This window comes from Bubalus kerabau, chromosome 5, assembly GCF_029407905.1.
Source record: "Bubalus kerabau isolate K-KA32 ecotype Philippines breed swamp buffalo chromosome 5, PCC_UOA_SB_1v2, whole genome shotgun sequence".
Classification (NCBI taxonomy): Eukaryota; Metazoa; Chordata; class Mammalia; order Artiodactyla; family Bovidae; genus Bubalus; species Bubalus kerabau.
The window spans coordinates 23,721,712-23,740,481 of record NC_073628.1 but is presented as its reverse complement, the minus strand read 5'-3'; the positions used below and the strand labels follow the sequence as shown (position 1 = coordinate 23,740,481).

At 39.4% G+C, this 18,770-nt stretch overlaps 2 protein-coding genes across 5 annotated transcripts in view; one reads left to right on the top strand and one right to left on the bottom strand.

Moving 5' to 3' along the window:
* Positions 1-5,705, bottom strand: part of SIAE (sialic acid acetylesterase) — a 37,717-nt gene extending 32,012 nt beyond the window's left edge. For 2 of the 4 annotated variants that reach the window (XM_055581277.1, XM_055581278.1), the window contains exons 1-2: positions 5,382-5,705; positions 696-857 (exon numbers count right to left, since the gene is read on the bottom strand). In XM_055581277.1, the coding sequence (XP_055437252.1) occupies positions 696-857; positions 5,382-5,682 (463 nt within the window). In that variant the 5' untranslated portion in view covers positions 5,683-5,705. Of the gene's footprint in view, positions 1-686; positions 858-5,381 lie in introns of all 4 variants that reach the window. The other 2 variants (XM_055581276.1, XM_055581279.1) reach the window with 2 other exon arrangements.
* Positions 5,575-18,251, top strand: SPA17 (sperm autoantigenic protein 17). Its single transcript, XM_055581283.1, has 5 exons — positions 5,575-5,709; positions 6,792-6,972; positions 12,582-12,652; positions 14,442-14,516; positions 17,937-18,251. The coding sequence occupies exons 2-5, from the start codon at positions 6,819-6,821 to the stop codon at positions 18,078-18,080; spliced, it is 444 nt and encodes a 147-aa protein (XP_055437258.1). The 5' UTR covers positions 5,575-5,709; positions 6,792-6,818; the 3' UTR covers positions 18,081-18,251.
* Positions 18,252-18,770: the final 519 nt, after the last annotated feature.

Sequence of the window (18,770 nt, the reverse complement as noted above, 5' to 3'; positions counted from 1 at the left end):
CAGATCTTCTTGACCCAGGGATTGAACCTGCATCTCCGGCAGTGGCAGGCAGATTCTTTACCACTGAGCCAGTGGGAAGCCCAGAAATAACAACAGCTAACACTTATTCAGTACTTATTACGCACCAGGCACTGTTCGAGGTACTTGATATGTGTTAATTCATTTAATCTTCAAAATAAGCCTAAATATTATTTTTATCACTGTTTTAAAATAAAGAAATTGTGACGCAGAGATGTTAAATAAAATGTCCAAGGGCATATAGCCATTAAGAAACAGGATCTGAATGGGAACGGTGAATCCCAGGGCTTAGGTTCTTAACCCTCCCCGTACAGCGACCTCTCCTTTACACATGATTCAGTTCAAATGTCACTTCCAGTGGAAACCTTCCCTTACCATCCAACCTGAGGTGTTTCTCTTCTGCATCCCATGACACTCCATATCCACCTCCCGTCAGCACTGACCACACTCACTATATGGCTTGGTGTCTATTCCCATTACTGCACGAGATCCTGGAGGACAGGGACTTTGACTTGGTCTTATTTTCCTTTGTATCCTCAGTGCACATGGTAAATACTCAAGTAACTTGGATGGATGGATGGATGGGTAACCTGAGCTGGACTATTAGCATTCATTTTCACATCATCCAGCAGGTGGCAGAAGAAGACAAAAGCTGAACAGAGGCTGACCTGTCTTACCTTTCACACTGGTCACTTTCTTCATGATGGGCTCCTGATCCCTGCACAGCGTCACCGTCACTGTGGCTCTGGGTGTGCCGTAACCCCAGATCACTGCCCCTGCAGGCTCCCTCTGCAGCACCATGTAGTCATCGACGTACGAAGCAAAGCGAAAACCAACATCTGAAAAATCCAGCAAATATTTAGACGAGCATCACTGGAGAGATTCAGTGCCAGATTGAATCTGGTGAAACAGCGAGGAACACGCAGTCTTAATACGTGAGAATTCCAAGTTACCCTGTCCTTTCAATTTTCTAAAACCAGATCTTATTCCTCCTAATTAGGTAAGCAGCATCACAAGGACAGTTTCCAGCAGTATGCATCATAGAACAAGATGACCAGTAAGGGAAATTCAAAGAGCCTGGGACAACCCATTTAATATGTGCCTCCTCCCCTTCAAAGCTCCTCATGTTCCTTTGCTCTCAGGCCTGGCCCTAACGCTTGACTCCCTCCCCCCAAAATCACCAAACACTCTCTTTTTATGCCTCTCACAGATGGTATTTATGAGAAAAATAAACCACTTCCTTTCCCTACTTTCTATTGCCACTCCCACTCCTCATAGCTTGGAATAAAGAGGCTGCCTCTCTCCATCACAGCCCTTTCTAATCTTTTCCCTCCACTCTTTATCTCCCCTCTTCCATTCTCTCAGTGTCAATTTCCCTCAAATAACTCTCCTTATTGTGTTTTTTTGACAACCCACTGAAAATTCTAAATAAACCTTTATGAGTTTATGTGACAAGTCTGACTGCTTCTAAGGTAAATTCAAACCAATTAAGATGCAAAAAATAGGGTTAGTGAGAGAGAGAAGGTCAAAGTGTCTGAACCAAAGGTCTTTCCTTGCAATTCGCCCATTTTGCAAGCTAAATTATATGAAAAGAGAAAGAGCCCTTGAAACTGTGGATTCTATTCTAGACAGTCACTAACAAGGCTGAATAAGAATTCACTTTAACGAGATCATTCCTATTTTTAAGCTCCAGCCTATATCGAAGTATTTTATTAATAACAAGTATCTATCCAAATTATCTCAGTGAATTCATCAAAACTTAATGAGAAGGAAAAAAATTTTTTTTCACTTACATCCCACTTTATCTGAAGAAAACAGACCAAAACCCCCTAGAAGAAAATAATTAACAAAATTAAGATTTTTTTTCAAGTGTTTTAAATAAAAATGATAGGCAGGAAAGAGAATCAAAACTAACAAAGTTGACATTTTTTTCTCCCCGGAAGCTCCAAAGGGTGACAGCCCCTCAGGCTATACTTAACAGGGCAGTATCACTAATGGGTCTCCTACATAGACTTGGTGGCCTATTTGTCCTGCACTTCAAATAACAGCCCAGTCCTTAGACATCCTCAGCTCTCTCTTAGGAGTTTGTTCCATCGTAAAATCTACATGACAATCAAAGATCATCCAGAAGACCCACTAGGCTGGAGATGCACAGCTACCAGGAGCAAAATGCTCTAAGAGGAGACTACAACAGTCTAGAATTGCATAAGCACTTTTGGCAGCCTGCTGGAGGGAAGGGAAGAGGCGCATGCGTGGGAAGGCCTAGTCTTGGGTAAGTGCTTCAAATGGAACAAAACCTGAAAACTCAAGGCCTAAGAGCTAAGCAGAAAGAGGATGGGGTAGGGAAGGGATTGAAGAAAACTGGCTGCTGCAGGCGTTATTGTTGTTTAGTCAGTAAGTCATGTCAGACTCTTTTGTGACCCCGTGGACCACAGCCCACTAGGCTCCTCTGTCCACAGAATTTCCCAGACAAGAATACTGGAGGGGGCTGGCTGCAGGCATGAGATCATGCAAATGAGGGGTTCTGGGTGTGTGCAGCCACCTTCTCAAACGTCGGGGGAAAATACCTTCCCCCAACCCCTCAGTTAGTCTGTTGTTGACCACACACATCCGTTGAAACTGTTTGTGCACGACTCTATTCTGAGTTACAGAATTTGAGAGATGGAAAGGATCTTTGCCACCCTAGGGTAGAATCATGTTATTTACTGATCAACAGACTGAGACCCAACTAGATTAGATAATTTTTTTAAATAGTTTGCGTATTATTTCAACAAATATTTTAAGTTGCCCACTATGTTCACTTCATGGCAAATAGATGGGGAGACAGTTCAAAGAGTGGCAGACTTTTATTTTTCTGGACTCCAAAATCACTGCAGATGGTGATTGCAGCCATGAAATTAAAAGATGCTTTCTCCTCGGAAGGAAAGTTATGACCAACCTAGACAGCATATTCAAAAGCAGAGACGTTACTTTGTCAACAAAGGTCCGTCTAGTCAAGGCTACGGTTTTTCCAGTGGTCATGTATGGATGTGAGAGTTGGACTATAAAGAAAGCTGAGTGCCGAAGAATTGATGCTTTTGAAGTGTGGTGTTGGAGAAGACTCTTGAGAGTCCCTTGGACTGCAAGTCCATCCTAAAGGAGATCAGTCCCGGGTGTTCATTGGAAGGACTGATGCTGAAGCTGAAACTCCAATACTTAAGCCACCTGATACAGAGAGCTGACTCATTTGAAAAGACCCTGATGCTGGGAAAGATTGAGGGCAGGAGGAGAAGGGAACGACAGAGGATAAGATGGTTGGATGGCATCACCAACTCAATGGACATGGGTTTGGGTGGACTCCAGGAGTTGGTGATGGACAAGGAGGCCTGGTGTGCTGCGGTTCACGGGGTCGCAAAGAGTAGGACACAACTGAGCGACTGAACTGACTATGTGCCATGGAGAAGGAAATGGCAACCCACTCCAGTATTCTTACCTGGAGAATCCCATGGACAGAGGAGCCTGGCGGGCTACAGTCCATGGAGTTGCAAAGAGTCAAACACGACTGAAGTGACTTAGCATGCACTATGTGCCAGGCACAATTTTAAGCACTGAGGATACAACAGGGAAAGAAGTTGGGGGCGAGAGGGAGGCAGACAAAATTCCTTGCCAGCAGGAAGCTTACATTCTACTGGGGAGCTTAACTGTGGCAGGCAGAGAACTAGACACATGACAGATGTTAAACTTCTTTGGCCCCAAATCACACAGGTAGTTCAGGACAGGACAAGAACTCAAGCCACCTGATTCCAAGATAACTGCAATCACTACTCTGCCACAGTTAGATACTGGTAGTAAAGCAAAGAAAAGTCACATTCCTTGTCGTTATAAAGCTCACATTCCAAGCTGACAACAGTAGACAGTGGTACATTACCAAGGAATGGAACAATGGACAAAACAGAACGAGAAAGGTGGTGGGACTGGTCATTGTTTTTGTCAACTACAAGACATTTAACATTTGAATTTTTTTGTTTTAGGTCTTCAATTTTTTCTTCATTTTGGTGTCAGAGTAGAAAAACAGGAATTAGTGTTCTGGGATGTTAAAAGTAGTCATTAAAAGTAGACTGACAACATGAGGGCAGTGGTTACTTCTGGTGAAGAACTAGTAGCTCCCTTGGGGAGGAATATTCTTGGAGTCTCAATAACACTGCAACAGTCTACCTCTTAAATTGTGTGTAAAACCCTTGGGTGTTCATTTTATTGCTTCACTGCTACATATATTCATGTACATTTCAAATATTACATTATAAACATGGGAAGAGAGGGAATGATTTGAAGAAGTTCGGATATGCAACCAAATACCAAGGAAAGAAAATCTAGAGCATCAATGAATAAAAAAATAAAGACATTGTTAATTAAGGTTATGTAACAATATGACCCAAAGGCAAAGATAAATAAAATACTGATGTTAAAGTTAACAGCCTTTAACATAAAAACTAATAATGGCCCTCTTTCCCTTCTCCCCACTTCATATACTGGACTCAAAGGTCACTGTGTGGGATGAATCAGGAAACGATACAGAGTGCTCGTTTATGCCTTTGTTAAGCCCCGAAAACCACTTATGAGCTGCAGTTTGTCTTCATCTATGTACTTTGCGGATTCATACACAGAGCAAGAGTGCCTTTACTGCACGCAGTCTGTTCTCCCACTTAAACTTTCTTTCTGTGACCCAGCGTCCAGCCCGGGGTCAAACGACACGATATGACCAGGACAATAGTCAAAATGAGTCATCCTCCTACCCCCAAAAAACGGCTATTATCCCACTATCAATGCCCGCGAGCAGGAATCAAAGCTGAGTCTTAAATACTCCGAGCTGGTGAGGGGGTTGTCTGTCTTAGCCATCATCACCACTTAAACTAGTAAAAGTTAATTCCCCCAAGGAATCCAGCCCGGGGCAAACCTTCCCCAACGGTACCACTGAGGGGGCAGCACTGAAATGTTTTGGATGACTCAGTCACCCGTTTCCAAATATTATCTAACTAGCTTCTCCCCCTCCCCTTCGAGTTCCCCCGCAGTTCTTTAAAGACCCTGAGAGCATCGGTCTGGGCACACCTAGGCCTCCCCTCCTGAGATAAACCGAACGCTCTCGCTGCCCCACGCGAGGCGTCATAAGGGCGGTGGAAGGGAGTGGAGGAAGCAGACGGGCCGGGGTTCCGGCCCAGCAGACACCTGCAACCTAGGCCTGGGCCGTAGAACCCGGTTCCTGCCCGGGGATCCTTTCCCGACCTAGAGAAGCAGGCGCCGGGGGCGGTCCTGCGGAGGACGCGGAATCTCGGAGTCCTCGCAGGCCGACGGATGGGCAGGGGTCGGGCCGAGCGCGGCCGCCTCACCTGCACTTACGTGGGCCTGCAGGAATAACCGTAGCACCAGACCCAAGACAAATTCCGACGCAATCATGTTGGCAAGAAGCCGTTCCCGCCGCGCAGGCCTCGAGGCATGGACGCCAGCGAGGGCGGGGCCGAGGGGCGGGGCGGAAAAGGTCTGACTCCGCCCTTCCCAGGCCAGAAGTCCGCGAAGCCGTCCGCGGCCGCCGGGGGCCCGTGCCTCTCTTCGGCCACCGTAGTGGAATGAGGGAACGGGGACGAAGGAGGAAACGGTTTCCCGGCAACGAGAAAAAACAACCGGAACCATCGACTCCAGCTCTAAGAGAACGAAGAGGTGAGGCGGTTTACCCCATTTCCTCTTCGAAATAGAGACCTCGCCTTTTCCCTTCGTCTCAGGATCCTCTCCCGCAATCTGGGAAGCCGAGGACAGGCTGGGAACCCAGTAGTCCATTCTGCGAGTCTGAAATCCCAGATCCTCGACGACCCGCCCCCCAGTAGACCTGTGGTCCCTCTCCGACCGCCCTCCACTCCCCGTATCGGTCCAGGGTTTCTTCCTCTCACAACCAATGATTCAATGCTTCACCTCCTGTTCCGTCAAAAAAAAAAAAAAAAAGAAGAAGGAGAAGAAAGTCCACAGATTCGGCCTCATTAAGCTTTCTAGACCCCCACCGAGACCCCTACCACGACTTCCGGGCTTATTCGGCAGTGACGCTGTCACAAACACGCCAGGTCCCTGAGAGTTGTTTGCAGACTCAGTAGCCCAACCCGCTGCTTAGCATCTATCCTTATCTTGGCCCTTGTATGCTAAGAGAGAAAACAAAACAAACAAACAAAAAAGTAAGAATCCCAAACCTTTTGAGGCTGGAATTGCTATGTCGTGACCTTGCCCCCAGCTCTCTCGCCCCACTGCCTCTTCCACAAATACAGAGATGCTTCGACGAGGCACCCTAGGTCTTACTTCAGAAGTGGAAGCCAGGGGAACGACTTACTTAAGTCCGAAACATATTCATTCGACAAGCTAGAGTAGTTTCAATGACTTACTTTTTTTTTTTTTAAGACCTTAAACAGGGTTTTTTCCAGCAATTTAAGATGAATTTTTAGCAATCATTCTCTAAATTACTGTGGGATAGGAAAAATTACTCTTTTAAAGGGAGAGAGGAGAAAGTACTTAGTATCATAGTGAAAATCTGTGATTTTTGTAATTTTTTAAAAATGATTTCACCTATTAAATATTTTTAATGTTCTAATGAAAATTTCAAAACTCTTTGGAAGAAATTGACGGACTTGGATTGTACTGGGGGGGAAAGGATTGAAGTCCAGAAATTTGGGGTCTCAGAAATAATTTGTGGTCTTAGTTGTGATTATCTGAGTGAAATGAGACAAATTTAAAGACAGAACTCTTTCATGCATCTCTAGGTACAGTAGACAGTTCCTCCCAAGGAGATGTCGATTCCATTTTCCAACACCCAGTACCGAATTCCACAAGGATTTGGAAATCTTCTTGAAGGGCTCACACGCGAGATTCTGAGGGAGCAGCCGGACAATATACCAGCTTTTGCCGCAGCATATTTTGAGAATCTTCTAGAGAAAAGAGAAAGTAAGCTTTATAAAAATAGGCTTTAAAAAAAAGAGAGAGACTAAACGTTTGATTATGGTGAGACTTGTTTAAGACCAGCGTCATTCCACAGAAATCCTTTATGAGGCAGGGAGCTTTCAACTAAGAGTTCTTGTTATTTGAAACAGCCTTTGGGGGCTTCCCAGGTGGCACTAGTGGTAAAGTACCCAACTTTATACAGTAATACAGGAGAGTTAAAAGACACGGGTTCGATCCCTGAGTTGGGAAGATCCCCTGGAAGAGGGCATGGCAACCCACTCTAGTAGTATCGCATGGACAGAGGAACCTGGCAGGCTACAGTCCATGGGGTCGCAAAGAGTCTGACACGACTGGAGTGGCTTAGAACACACACGGGTGCCTTGAATCACATTATTTCACATTATTGAAGGTTACCAGTTTATCACCCAGACCTGCTTTGTATTTCTAGTGCTGTAAAAAAAAATGTTATACTCCTTACATTAAATAAGTTGGTATTCGCAGGGGTGTATGAAACTGTTCCTCAATAAAAGTACAGAGAAAAACTGCTTTGAAAAGTGAACTTCCAGCTTGGGAAAGTAATTTGTATTCTTTTTCTATATTTCCAAGGTCCCATACTGTCCAAAGACTAAGATTCATGCTAACTCTTTGGCTGAGAGCCAAAGCAGAGTTTCTTCACTTCCATAAATAAAATTTCCAAATTCTCAACTATTAAGTTTCTATTAAAAATGCTGACTAGAACAACCATTTTGTTTAAGCTGTTGTCATTACTTTTGATAATAGTATTCCAACAGAGTAGTAAAGGTGCCCCTGGTGTGGCTCAAAGGCAAAGAATCCTCCTGCTTATGCAGGAGACGCTGGTTCCTGCATCAGGAAGATCACCTGGAGAAGGAAATGGCTCCCACTCCAGTATTATTGCCTGGGAAATCCTTTGGACAGAGGGGTCTGGCAGGCTACAGTTCATGGGGTCGCAGAGAGACACAGCTTAGTGACTAAACAACAACAAGAAACAAATAGTCACAAGCAAATAAACATTCCATTTTAATCATTTTACAGAGGGAGGAAACCTACCTGAGGCTTGAACTGAAACAACCCATACACACTACATAGCTCCACCTCCTTCTCCTCTTTGCTCTACCTTAACCAAGCTCAGAATCTCTGCCAATTTTCGGAATTGCTGGTCTTTTCCATTTCCGGTCAGTGTAAATATTTGTTACCCAATCTGAAACTTAAATGCCACTAAAAAAACAATTAAGAGAAATCCTTGAGAGTAAGAGGTAAACTGCAATGAACATTAATTTTCTTATTATAACATTAATTTTACAAACTCATGACTAAAAAGTCTTTGTTTATTTGATTTTAGACCTCAGAAACATCCCATTACAAAACCATGTGAGTCATTTGTCGCCAGATCATGATAATTAAAGTAACTGGTGATTCAGATTAATGGTCTCAGAATACAAACTTTCTAACTAATAAAAAATGGGTAAAACTACTTTGAAAAATATAAGTGCCACACCCGTTTCCACTCATATAAACAAGGTGATACAAGGATCAGAAGTTAGCCTTTCCAAAAAGACAGAAAAGAGTCCTCTAGCCTAGTCTCTCACAGAGTGCAAGAATTCCCTTGCCAGCATTACTCATAGGTAATAACTCATCTTAATCTTGAAGATTTTTTTGTGACAGGAAATGTTTTAGTATGTGACATTAAGTGGTATCAAACCTCTAGGGAAAAGGTGGGCTTTTATCAAATGATCTTGAGATAAAGATGTTAAAAGATTAAATTGAATCTATTTCTTATATCATATGCCAGGACAAAGTTTCAAATTGATCAGAGATTTAAATATTTTTAAAAATGAAACCATACAAATACTGAAAGAAAGCATGGCTGAATTTCTCTGTAACATAAAAGAGGAAAAATTTTTGCTAACTAAGTTACTATACTTTAAAAATCCAAAAGCAGTTAAAGAAAATATTGACAAAATTGGCAACATAGAAATAGATTTTTACTTTCACAAAAATCACCACATGGAAAAGAAAACTACAAATGACAGAAAAAAGATGTTTGCAAGTTCTATTACAGTGGGTTAATAAATGTAGTGAATAAAAAGCATGTCAAAATCATGAGAAGAAAACAACAACCTTATAATAAAAATGGGCAAGTGATACGAGCAGACAATTTGCACAAAAACAAGTGTAAATGACTCACCCTCAACATATGAAAATGTATTCAAAGTAACCCATGATAACAGAATAACAGAAGCCCAAACCAAAACTAGAATGAAGTTCCACCACCCACCAACAGGACTCCACTCATCAAGTTGACAAAAAGCCAAAAGTGTGCCAATTTATTGTAGGCAACACTAGAGAGAAAATAAGCACTCATATACATTGCTGGAGGAGATGCAAAATGATAACAATCCCAAGGAGGGGACTTAGCAATATCTACCAAATTACATCTATTTTTACATTTGACCTGTATTTTATTCACTTTTCATTGTATTGTTACTTGAGGAAGCAACCCAAATATTCATCATCGGGGATTTTTTAAAATAAATTTGAGTAAGTCTACACTACTGATAAACGTGCAGCTATAAAAAAACAAGCAAAAATGAAATGAGGAAGATCTCTATGATGCTATAGAGTGATCTTCAGGGCATATTAAGTGAAAAAAGTAAGATAGAAGAAAATATGTTTAGTATGTACCAATTATCTAACAGAGGTATTGATATGAATACATAACTGTTCACTTATATTTTTAAATGGAGAATAAATCTTTCTAAAAATTATTTTTTACCCCAACCAGGAGAAGGAAGAGTGGAGGGAATAGCATAGAAGCTAGACTTCTCTGACTGTATCTTAAATCAAATCATGTATGTTTAACATAGTTATAAAAATAGAATTAAAATTGTTCAGCAATTTCTAAATTTAGAAGTAAAATGAAATAAATGGACCTAACTAGTATTAAATGGGTAACATGACCACAGAAAAAAGAATTATTTCATGTTACTTTATAACACAGTGCTTTGTGCATTCCTGATGGATATAGCCTAAAAACAAAATGATGTTTAAAAAAATATATTAAATTGTTTTCATTTATCACTGTTAATAATATTACAGTGTAGTTATTTCAAAGTTTTTATACATTGTAGGACATAGCAAATAATTAACTATCCTATTGGTATTAGGAATAGGATTTTTAATGTAAGAAAAAGTACATACAAATATAAAAATGAAAGAAGTTAATAAACTCCCATAATTCTAAATTTGAATTGAAAAGTGTCAGTGTGACTTCATGGTGTATTTTCTCTTTAAAAAAAAGACAATATTATTTTCTAGCTCTATATACTTTTTTAAAGGTCTCAAAACAATGACCAGCCCAGTATCAGTGAGCCCTTCGTCCCTAGACTGTGGCTTCTAACTACAATTTTTCTTCCTGGAGAACCAACCAATCCCGTGAACTGACCAGAAAGTATGCAAGATTAGCCTCATCACCTTGTTGTACTGGAAAGTAAGAAAGCTATCAAAGATTATTAGAGTTGTTTCCATAGGACTCAGGAACATCTGAACACCTGAATAAGCTCATACTGGCCAATTTGGGACAATTAGAACATTAGTAAGATGAATAAGGAGAAGGCAATGGCACCCCACTCCAGTGCTCTTGCCTGGAAAATCCCATGGACAGAAGAGCCTGGTAGGCTGCAGTCCATGGGGTCGCTAGGAGTCGGACACGACTGAGCGACTTCACTTTCACTTTTTACTTTCATGCATTGGAGAAGGAAATGGCAACCCACTCCAGTGTTCTTGCCTGGAGAATCCCAGGGACGGGGGAGCCTGGTGGGCTGCCGTCTATGGGGTCGCACACAGTCGGACACGACTGAAGGGACTTAGCAACAGCAGCAAGATGAATAAATGCAGGGGACTGAAATTCATTCCATTTCTTAACTGTTAATTAGTTCATAATTATTTACTGGAAAGCAAAACAAACAACAACAAAAAACTCCTTGAGAGGATCCTAAGGAACTTACTTATTAATCTAAAAATTGGTAAATAGTCAAACCTCTAACCTGCCTTTACTGTAAGAACTGTATTTCAGAGTAACCAAATAGGTAAAGTATTTTTTCTTGCATACTCCAGAAATAGAGAAGTAATAATCAAATTAGAACACTGCCATTTTGCAATCCTTAAAGAAATTATCTAAGCGAGTCATCAATGGGCCCATAAAAACTGTGAAAAAGAGAAACAACCAGATATATATTTCCTAACAGAATTATACCATGCTACCTATAAAGTATTCTTGGGAAAAAAAAAATCAAACCTGAATCAGATCAAGCCTGTAGATCTAACTGGAAATATACAGGAAGTTCAAAGGCAGAGGAACTTGTTAAAAAATCGTAATGGGAATGGAATTAGAAATATCCAAACTGTGGAAAACTCCAAAGGAAAAATGACTTAATTTCCTCAATAAATAAATGGCAAGGAAAAAATATGGGGTGGGAGATAGGGAAGTTTCAATTAAAAGGGATTTAAAAGACACTGCAAAAGGTTGTGTGTTTGGGTCCTGATTTGAACAGATCAACAGTAAAAATAAATAAATAAAAATACACTAGATAATGGAGCTTCCTAGGTCGCTCAGTAGAAGATGCAAGAGATATGGGTTTGATCCCTGGGTTGGGAAGATCCCCTAGAGTAGGAAGTGGCAACCTACTACAGTAGCTTTGGCTGGAAAATTCCCTGGACAGAGGAGCCTGACGGGCTACAGTCAGTGGGGTTGCAAAGAGTGGGACACGACTGAGCAGCTGAGCACAAGCAATACTAGATAATGGGAGGAATTTGGATATTTGATGGTATTAAGGAATTATTGCTATTATGTTATTATGATAATGGCATTATGGCTTTATATCTCAGAGATGCATGCTGATGCAAGTATTTATAGATGAAATCATAAGATGCTTGGGGTTGGCTTGAAAATAATCAGAAGAAAGGGCAGGAAAATGAATGAAGTTACAAATAAAATAAGATCAATCATGAGCTTGTAATTATTGAATCTGAGTAATGTGCACTTGGAAATTTGTTATTCTCTCTACTTTCTAAGTCTGAAATACTTCATAATGAAAAGTTAAAGAAAAATTCTATTTAAATATAAATATTTCTGTCTACCTGACTACATAATATGCCTACTTTTTTTTTAAGAAAAAACTTCTCCCCTCTTTCATTTTTCCAAATTTCCTCACTATTCACCATTTATTTTTATACATTTTCCTTATGTTTACTAATACATAATAAGTTTCTATAAGTATATAGTAATACATTTCTATACTGATATTTAAGTATTGCCATTTGTTCTCTACCACTCCCATTTTATTATAACTTCTATGAAAGCATCAAGTAGGTTTTTTAACTGCCTTTCTAAACATCCTCAAGGGTTCATCTGGTGTTTAATTCATCATCATCACTGGTTATATCCACAGCACTAGGCTCTGTACAATGTCAATAAAATTTTCAAGGGTAAATAAAGGACCTATAATTTCAAAAAGAAAGCATTTTATGTTACTAGTCGGCATTTACTTTAATGAACTTCAAAGTAAGTCTGGACTTATATTTTTGTTATTTAGAAACCAGCTTTGATCCAGCAGAATGGGGGGCTAAGGTTGATGACCGCTTCTATAACAACCATGCATTCAAGGTATGGTCCCAATAAGCTTTTGGATTTGATTAATACTTCTCTCTGTCTCCAATACAGAGATCCTTGGGATTGCCCATAATCATGAATATTGTGAAAGGCATTACAAATATCTTATGAAATCTTTTTAATTGTGCTATTCTTTCTGGAAATAAATTCTTTTCTAAGGTATCTGAATCATGTACCATACTTAGCTTAAATTTACAGATGATCAACAGGAAAAATGTTACTTGAAAGAGATAGAATGATTACTTTCAGTTATTGTGCAAATGTTATTATCACAGTGCTTATCAATAGCAGATGTGCAATAAACAGTGGTTGAATTAATGAATGCTATTTCATAAAATAAAATAAAACAAAACACATAAAATAAAACAATTATTCATTATTGTTGATATCTTACAAAAGACTGATTAGAATTCAAGATGATCTAGAGCCTTCTCTATTAAACCAATCTATTCAGTCTGAACCCGTCTTCTTCTCAGTAGCATTCTCAGAACCAGTCTTTCTCAACCGAGGCTCCTCGAAATAATTAAGCCCTAAGCCTAAGGCATCCATTGCATGTCAGGAATCAATGTCTCTCCTTTGTATCTAGACTGATTATGTTTATGTACCATCCTTGGGAAAATTGAGAAAATAATCACTTAAAGCATTCTATGTTCTGTGACTCCAGTGAGAAACACTGGTTGAGAAAGGCCATGTGTGATCCAGCGTCTTTGGCTCCAACTTGGAACTTGGTGGAAATTCAATCTCAGGCTCTACCCCAGGTCTACCAAATCAGAAGTTAAATTTTAACAAGACCCACAAAGTAACTTGTAGATACGCCAGAATCTGGATGTAGTCTGAGAAACACTACTTTAGGCAACTGTGATAATACATTAGCCATGAAGCATCATCAGGTACTAGAATTAGTAAGCAAAGGTCAAATTTTGATAATGCTACAGAGTAGACTTGGGGGATTTTCTGGGCAAATCCCACTGAGACTTATTCTGTGAGTTCAAAAGTGAAGTTCCATCCATTTGTGCCTGCCAGACATAGAGGTGTTCTTTTTTTTTCCATCTAACTTGATTTTCTGTGTTCCTGTTTTATTGAAAGCAAAGAAATAATGTTGAAAAATTTTTAATCTTAAGTCACATAGCAATTTTAGAGTATTTTTTCTTCTCTTTTGAATTCTAAAGGCTTTATTTGATTAGCTTATAAGTCCTTAAATTTATGTTTTATGAATTAAAGAAGCTCTTCCCATAGGTTGTGAATTAACAATGCTGCTCTTCTGGAGGAAGATTTCGGTAACCATGTCAAGATAGAACTGGTTTCCTTTTTTTCTATTTAAATCCTTCCCCACAGCAAAACTTACTTCTTTGACTTAGTTTTTAATTTACAAACTTCATTAAAAAGTCTACTTGGCTTCACATTATGGAACAAAATAGGATTTATTTCATTCCTATTTGAGGAACTATTGGCATCTCTTTTTTATTCTTTGTTCAAGGTTCATTACAGCATCATATGAAGTTTTAGTATAAGACAATTGCTTGTTTTTAATATAAAACAATATTACACACATTCCAAAATCAGGTCAAACTTTTTTTAACCAGTTCCTTGGTCTTTAATATTTGTTTATGCTATTCCCTTGAGAGTTTTCTTTTTTTATCCAACCAGCTTTCCTTGTTTAAAAATATGTATTTAATTTCTAGTACTTATCAATAATTTAATCTTTAATCACCTTTAAAGAGTTTGATCCAAGACTTTATTGTTTTGGAAACATTACCTATTTGGACCTCTCCCCTCTCTCCAGGAGCAAGAATCGCCTGAAAAACATGAGACTGGAAAAGAAAATTCTCAGACATCTGTGAAAGAGAAGACAGCCTTAGTAAGTTATATTTTCCATGTACTGTTGGGTTCCTACAAAAAAAAAATGACTTCACTCAATTTAAAATTATACTTCAAATATTAATCCAGTCTCTTATCCATATTGCTAAAATAATGAGAAACCTGTATGCAGGTCAGGAAGCAACAGTTAGAACTGGACATGGAACAACAGGCTGGTTCCAAATAGGAAAAGGAGTACATCAAGGCTATATATTGTCACCCTGCTTATTTAACTTATATGCAGAGTACATCATGAGAAACACTGGCTGGATGAAGCAGAAGCTGGAATCAAGATTCCCGGGAGAAATATCAATAACCTCAGATATGCAGATGACACCACCCTTATGGCAGAAAGTGAAGAAGAACTAAAGAGACTCTTGATGAAAGTGAAAGAGGAGTGAAAAAGTTGGCTTAAAGCTCAACATTCAGAAAACGAAGATCATGGCATCTGGTCCAATCACTTAATGGCAAATAGATGGGGAGACAGTGGAAACAGTGGCAGACTATTTTTCTGGGCTCCAAAATCACTGCAGATGGTGATTGCAGCCATGAAATTAAAAGACGCTTGCTCCTTGAAAGGAAATTTATGACCAACCTAGACAGCATATTAAAAAGCAGAGACATTACTTTGTCAACAAAGATCCATCTAGTCAAGGCTATGGTTTTTCCAGTGGTCATGTATGGATGTGAGAGTTGGACTGCGAAGAAAGCTGAGCGCCGAAGAATTGATGCTTTTGAAGTGTGGTGTTGGAGAAGACTCTTGAGAGTCCCTTGGACTGCAAGTAGATCCAACCAGTCCATCCTAAATGAGATCAGTTCTGGGTGTTCATTGGAAGGACTGATGTTGAAGCTGAAACTCCAATACTTTGGCCACCTGATGCAGAGAGCTGACTCATTTGAAAAGACCCTGATGCTGGGAAAGATTGAGGGCAGGAGGAGAATGGGACAACAGAGGATGAGATGGTGGATGGCATCACCGACACAATGGACATGGGTTTGGGTGGACTCCAGGAGTTGGTGATGGACAGGGAGGCCTGGGGTGCTGCAATTCATGGGGTCGAAGAGTCGGACATGACTGAGTGACTGAACTGAACTGAACTGAAAATAATGATTTTGCTTTCTAGATAACTAGCAACAGTGATGTACTAACTGCTGGATCATTTTTAGCCCTGCCTCTTATAAAGAAAACTATTCTTCCCCTTATAAAGAAAATCTTATTTTCCAAGATTATCATGGGAAAAATCTCCCCAAGGAGACAAACAGACCCAATTCACAGTCTCAGCCTTGATCTTTCAGATTCCTCTTCCACTCGGGGAACTTTTCACTAATCAAGGCTGTTCCCACTACACAGTGGCAAAGGTTCACACATAACAAAGGAAATTTGTTATGGGGAAATTGTTCTCATGGGGAATTACTTATTACAGTCAAATTAAATGGCTTCACTCAGTGAGTCCTACTCATCTTCCATGAATTTCACTCTACAAAATTCTGCCTGATGGCCTACATCCAAGCAATGGTGGGTTAGGCTCTGTCCACCTTCAAAATGCTTATATTCAATAATGTGCTAAAGCTAGCTCTTAAGAGACAGTTGTGCACATATCTACACCACTCCAAATTATCACTTTGATATTTGAAATCAGCTATAGTGGGAGTATTAAGATCATCATAAATACTACAGATGATGACTGTTTTTTTCTGAAGAGCCAGTTAAACATTTACTATAAACATATCACTGTCTATATGCTTCATTGTCCAGATCCAAGAGGACCAAGCCTAGTGAGAAGAACTCACTGTCTACAGTGTTAAAGGCCAGACTTCTGAATTTCTTTTAATATATTAATGTCCCAGTTAATTACCCAATAATTGACCCCCAAAATGGGCATCCCCCTCCCCAGTGGGGTGAGAGTTTTCCTTATAACCTTTATAATTCATTTCAGTGCAACTCCATCTGCTTAACATGAGCACAAGATACACTGGGAGGTCAGGAAATAAGGGAGGGAGTATCCTTTCCTTACATCTCTAATTAGATGCTCTTACAGAGATTTTTTGACTTTGAATTTTGGTCCCATTGATTTCTGACTTCAGCATAATTCTTTTGCCCATGTTAGGGTATCATCTCAGAGAATTTTATACCAATCTGTTTGCATTTTAATAAATTTCAAGAGCTGAATTTGCCTGTTTGTCATCAGGGGAGAAGGGGTTTAAATTAGCCCAAAGATCCATTAATAGGAAAATGAGTAAATTAATCAAAGTACATCAATGCAATGGAATACAATGGTGCCATTAAAAAGTGGGCAGAATTATGTAGTGAATAACATAGAAAAAGAGAGGCAAGATTCATTGTCACATGGAAAAAGTAGTTGTAGAACATTGTGATTAGCATGATCTCATTTCTTTAAATAAAAAGGCAAATATATACCCATAAGATTACATTTGATATATAGAGAAATTTTATAAGGTTATATTTACTTCACCTATAATAACAGTTATCTCTTAGGTGTAGAACTTTGTAAGACAGAGAAAACCTTCACTACCACTGTACTTAAGTTTTTAAATGTATATGTATCACTTTTAAAATTTAAAAAATATATTAAAAGCTGTATGTCTATTGACCTGTACACCCAAGATGTGTGCATTTCACTATCTGTAAATTATACCTGTTTTTTTTAAAGAAGGAAACTATATGTAAAAATTCAACTAATCATGTTAAAACTGATTTTGTCACATTAAATAGATTCCTCTGTGGCATTTCATTTTAAATATATGGTTCTGATTAGCTAATCATTGAGAATTTACTTTAATCCATTTTGTGTAATCACCATTCTTTTGAACAGCACACTTACTATTCTTGGCATTTTTACCCTGTTTCAAGGATTCTGAGTTATTTCCCCCACCAAAAAATGTTAAATAAGAAGCTGTTAAATAGGAGCTATTTCAGGAGGGAAGAAATTGACAGCAATCTTTTATTGCAGAGACACATCAAAAATTGACAAAACAAAATGCCTACTATTTTGGCGTTCACTATTTGGTACCCCTGTGGGCTTCCCTGGCGGCTCAGCAGTAAAGAATCTGCCTGCCAGTGCAGGAGACAAGGGTTCAGTCCCTAAGTTGGGAAGATCCCCTGGAGAAGGAAGTGGCAACCCACGCCAGTATTCTTGCCTAGGAAATCCCATGGACAGAGGAGCCTGGAGGGCTATATAGTCCCTGGGGTCGCAAAGAGTCGGACATGACTTAGTGACTAAACAACAGGGACAGCATTTGGTGCATATCCAACGTGGTGGTATGTATGTAAAATCCCCTCAGGAAGCAACCCATCTCAACGGTTACATCCCTAAATCGATTAAATTTAGGCATTTATTTTTATGGCATCAAAATATGGGGGATGTTTAAAAGTCTCTTACTTGTTCTCCTTTCCGGGAAGGAATCTCCTGAAGAAGACAAGGACATGGAAGAGAATGCTGCTCTCAAAATCCAGGCAGCCTTCCGGGGACACTTAGCCAGAGAGGAGGTAAAGAAAATGAAATCGAGTGATCTTGAAGAAGAGAAAACAGAGGAAAACGAGTGAGGAGACTGGCTTTACCCCCACAGAAAACAAGAAAAAAATCCAAATCCATCAACCTTGTTGTGATTGTCTTTTTTTCTTAGTAAGTGATATTTGATGTCATGAAATAACATTTGTTGCTGTTGTGAAAAATCTGTCGTGAGCATTTGTTTAATAAACATGCCATTGAACACATGCCTCTTGAAGATTTCTCTGATATCATGAGTCTTGTTTATACTTCTCCCGAGTGTGTGTCTAGAGGCCCTTGGATTTAGAGTTCCAAAGCTGGATTTAGAGTGTCTGGCCTAACCATTATCTAATGAATAAATATTCTCTATCACATCCCTGAAAAATAGTCCTTTGTCTCTTGTTTCACTCCCAGTAGTAGACAATTTCACTGCCTTTCTAGAATAGTCCATTTAATTTTTGAGTAACTCAAATTTATTAGAAAGATAAACTGAGTCAAAAACCTGTCTCCCTGGAAGTTTCACTCACTGGTTTTCATTTGTCATGCATGCAGACAATCTTTTATTGAAAAAATGTATTGAGCACAATTCATGGGCCGGGACTTAGTAGTAAACATCTGCTCTTACACTCGTGCAGCTGGCAGGTTTTTTTTGTTTGTTTGTTTTTTCTTTTGTCTTGCTTTCCAGAACTGCACAGAACTAATGTATAATATTTGCAAAAAAAAACAAAACCTATCATAACGTCATA

Coding starts and splice junctions, on each gene's coding strand:
- SPA17 (XM_055581283.1), top strand. CDS start 6,819: ATGTCGATTCCATTTTCCAACACCCAGTACCGAATTCCACAAGGATTT. Junction 12,653..14,441: donor ATAACAACCATGCATTCAAG/GTATGGTCCCAA, acceptor CCCTCTCTCCAG/GAGCAAGAATCGCCTGAAAA. Junction 14,517..17,936: donor TGAAAGAGAAGACAGCCTTA/GTAAGTTATATT, acceptor CTTTCCGGGAAG/GAATCTCCTGAAGAAGACAA.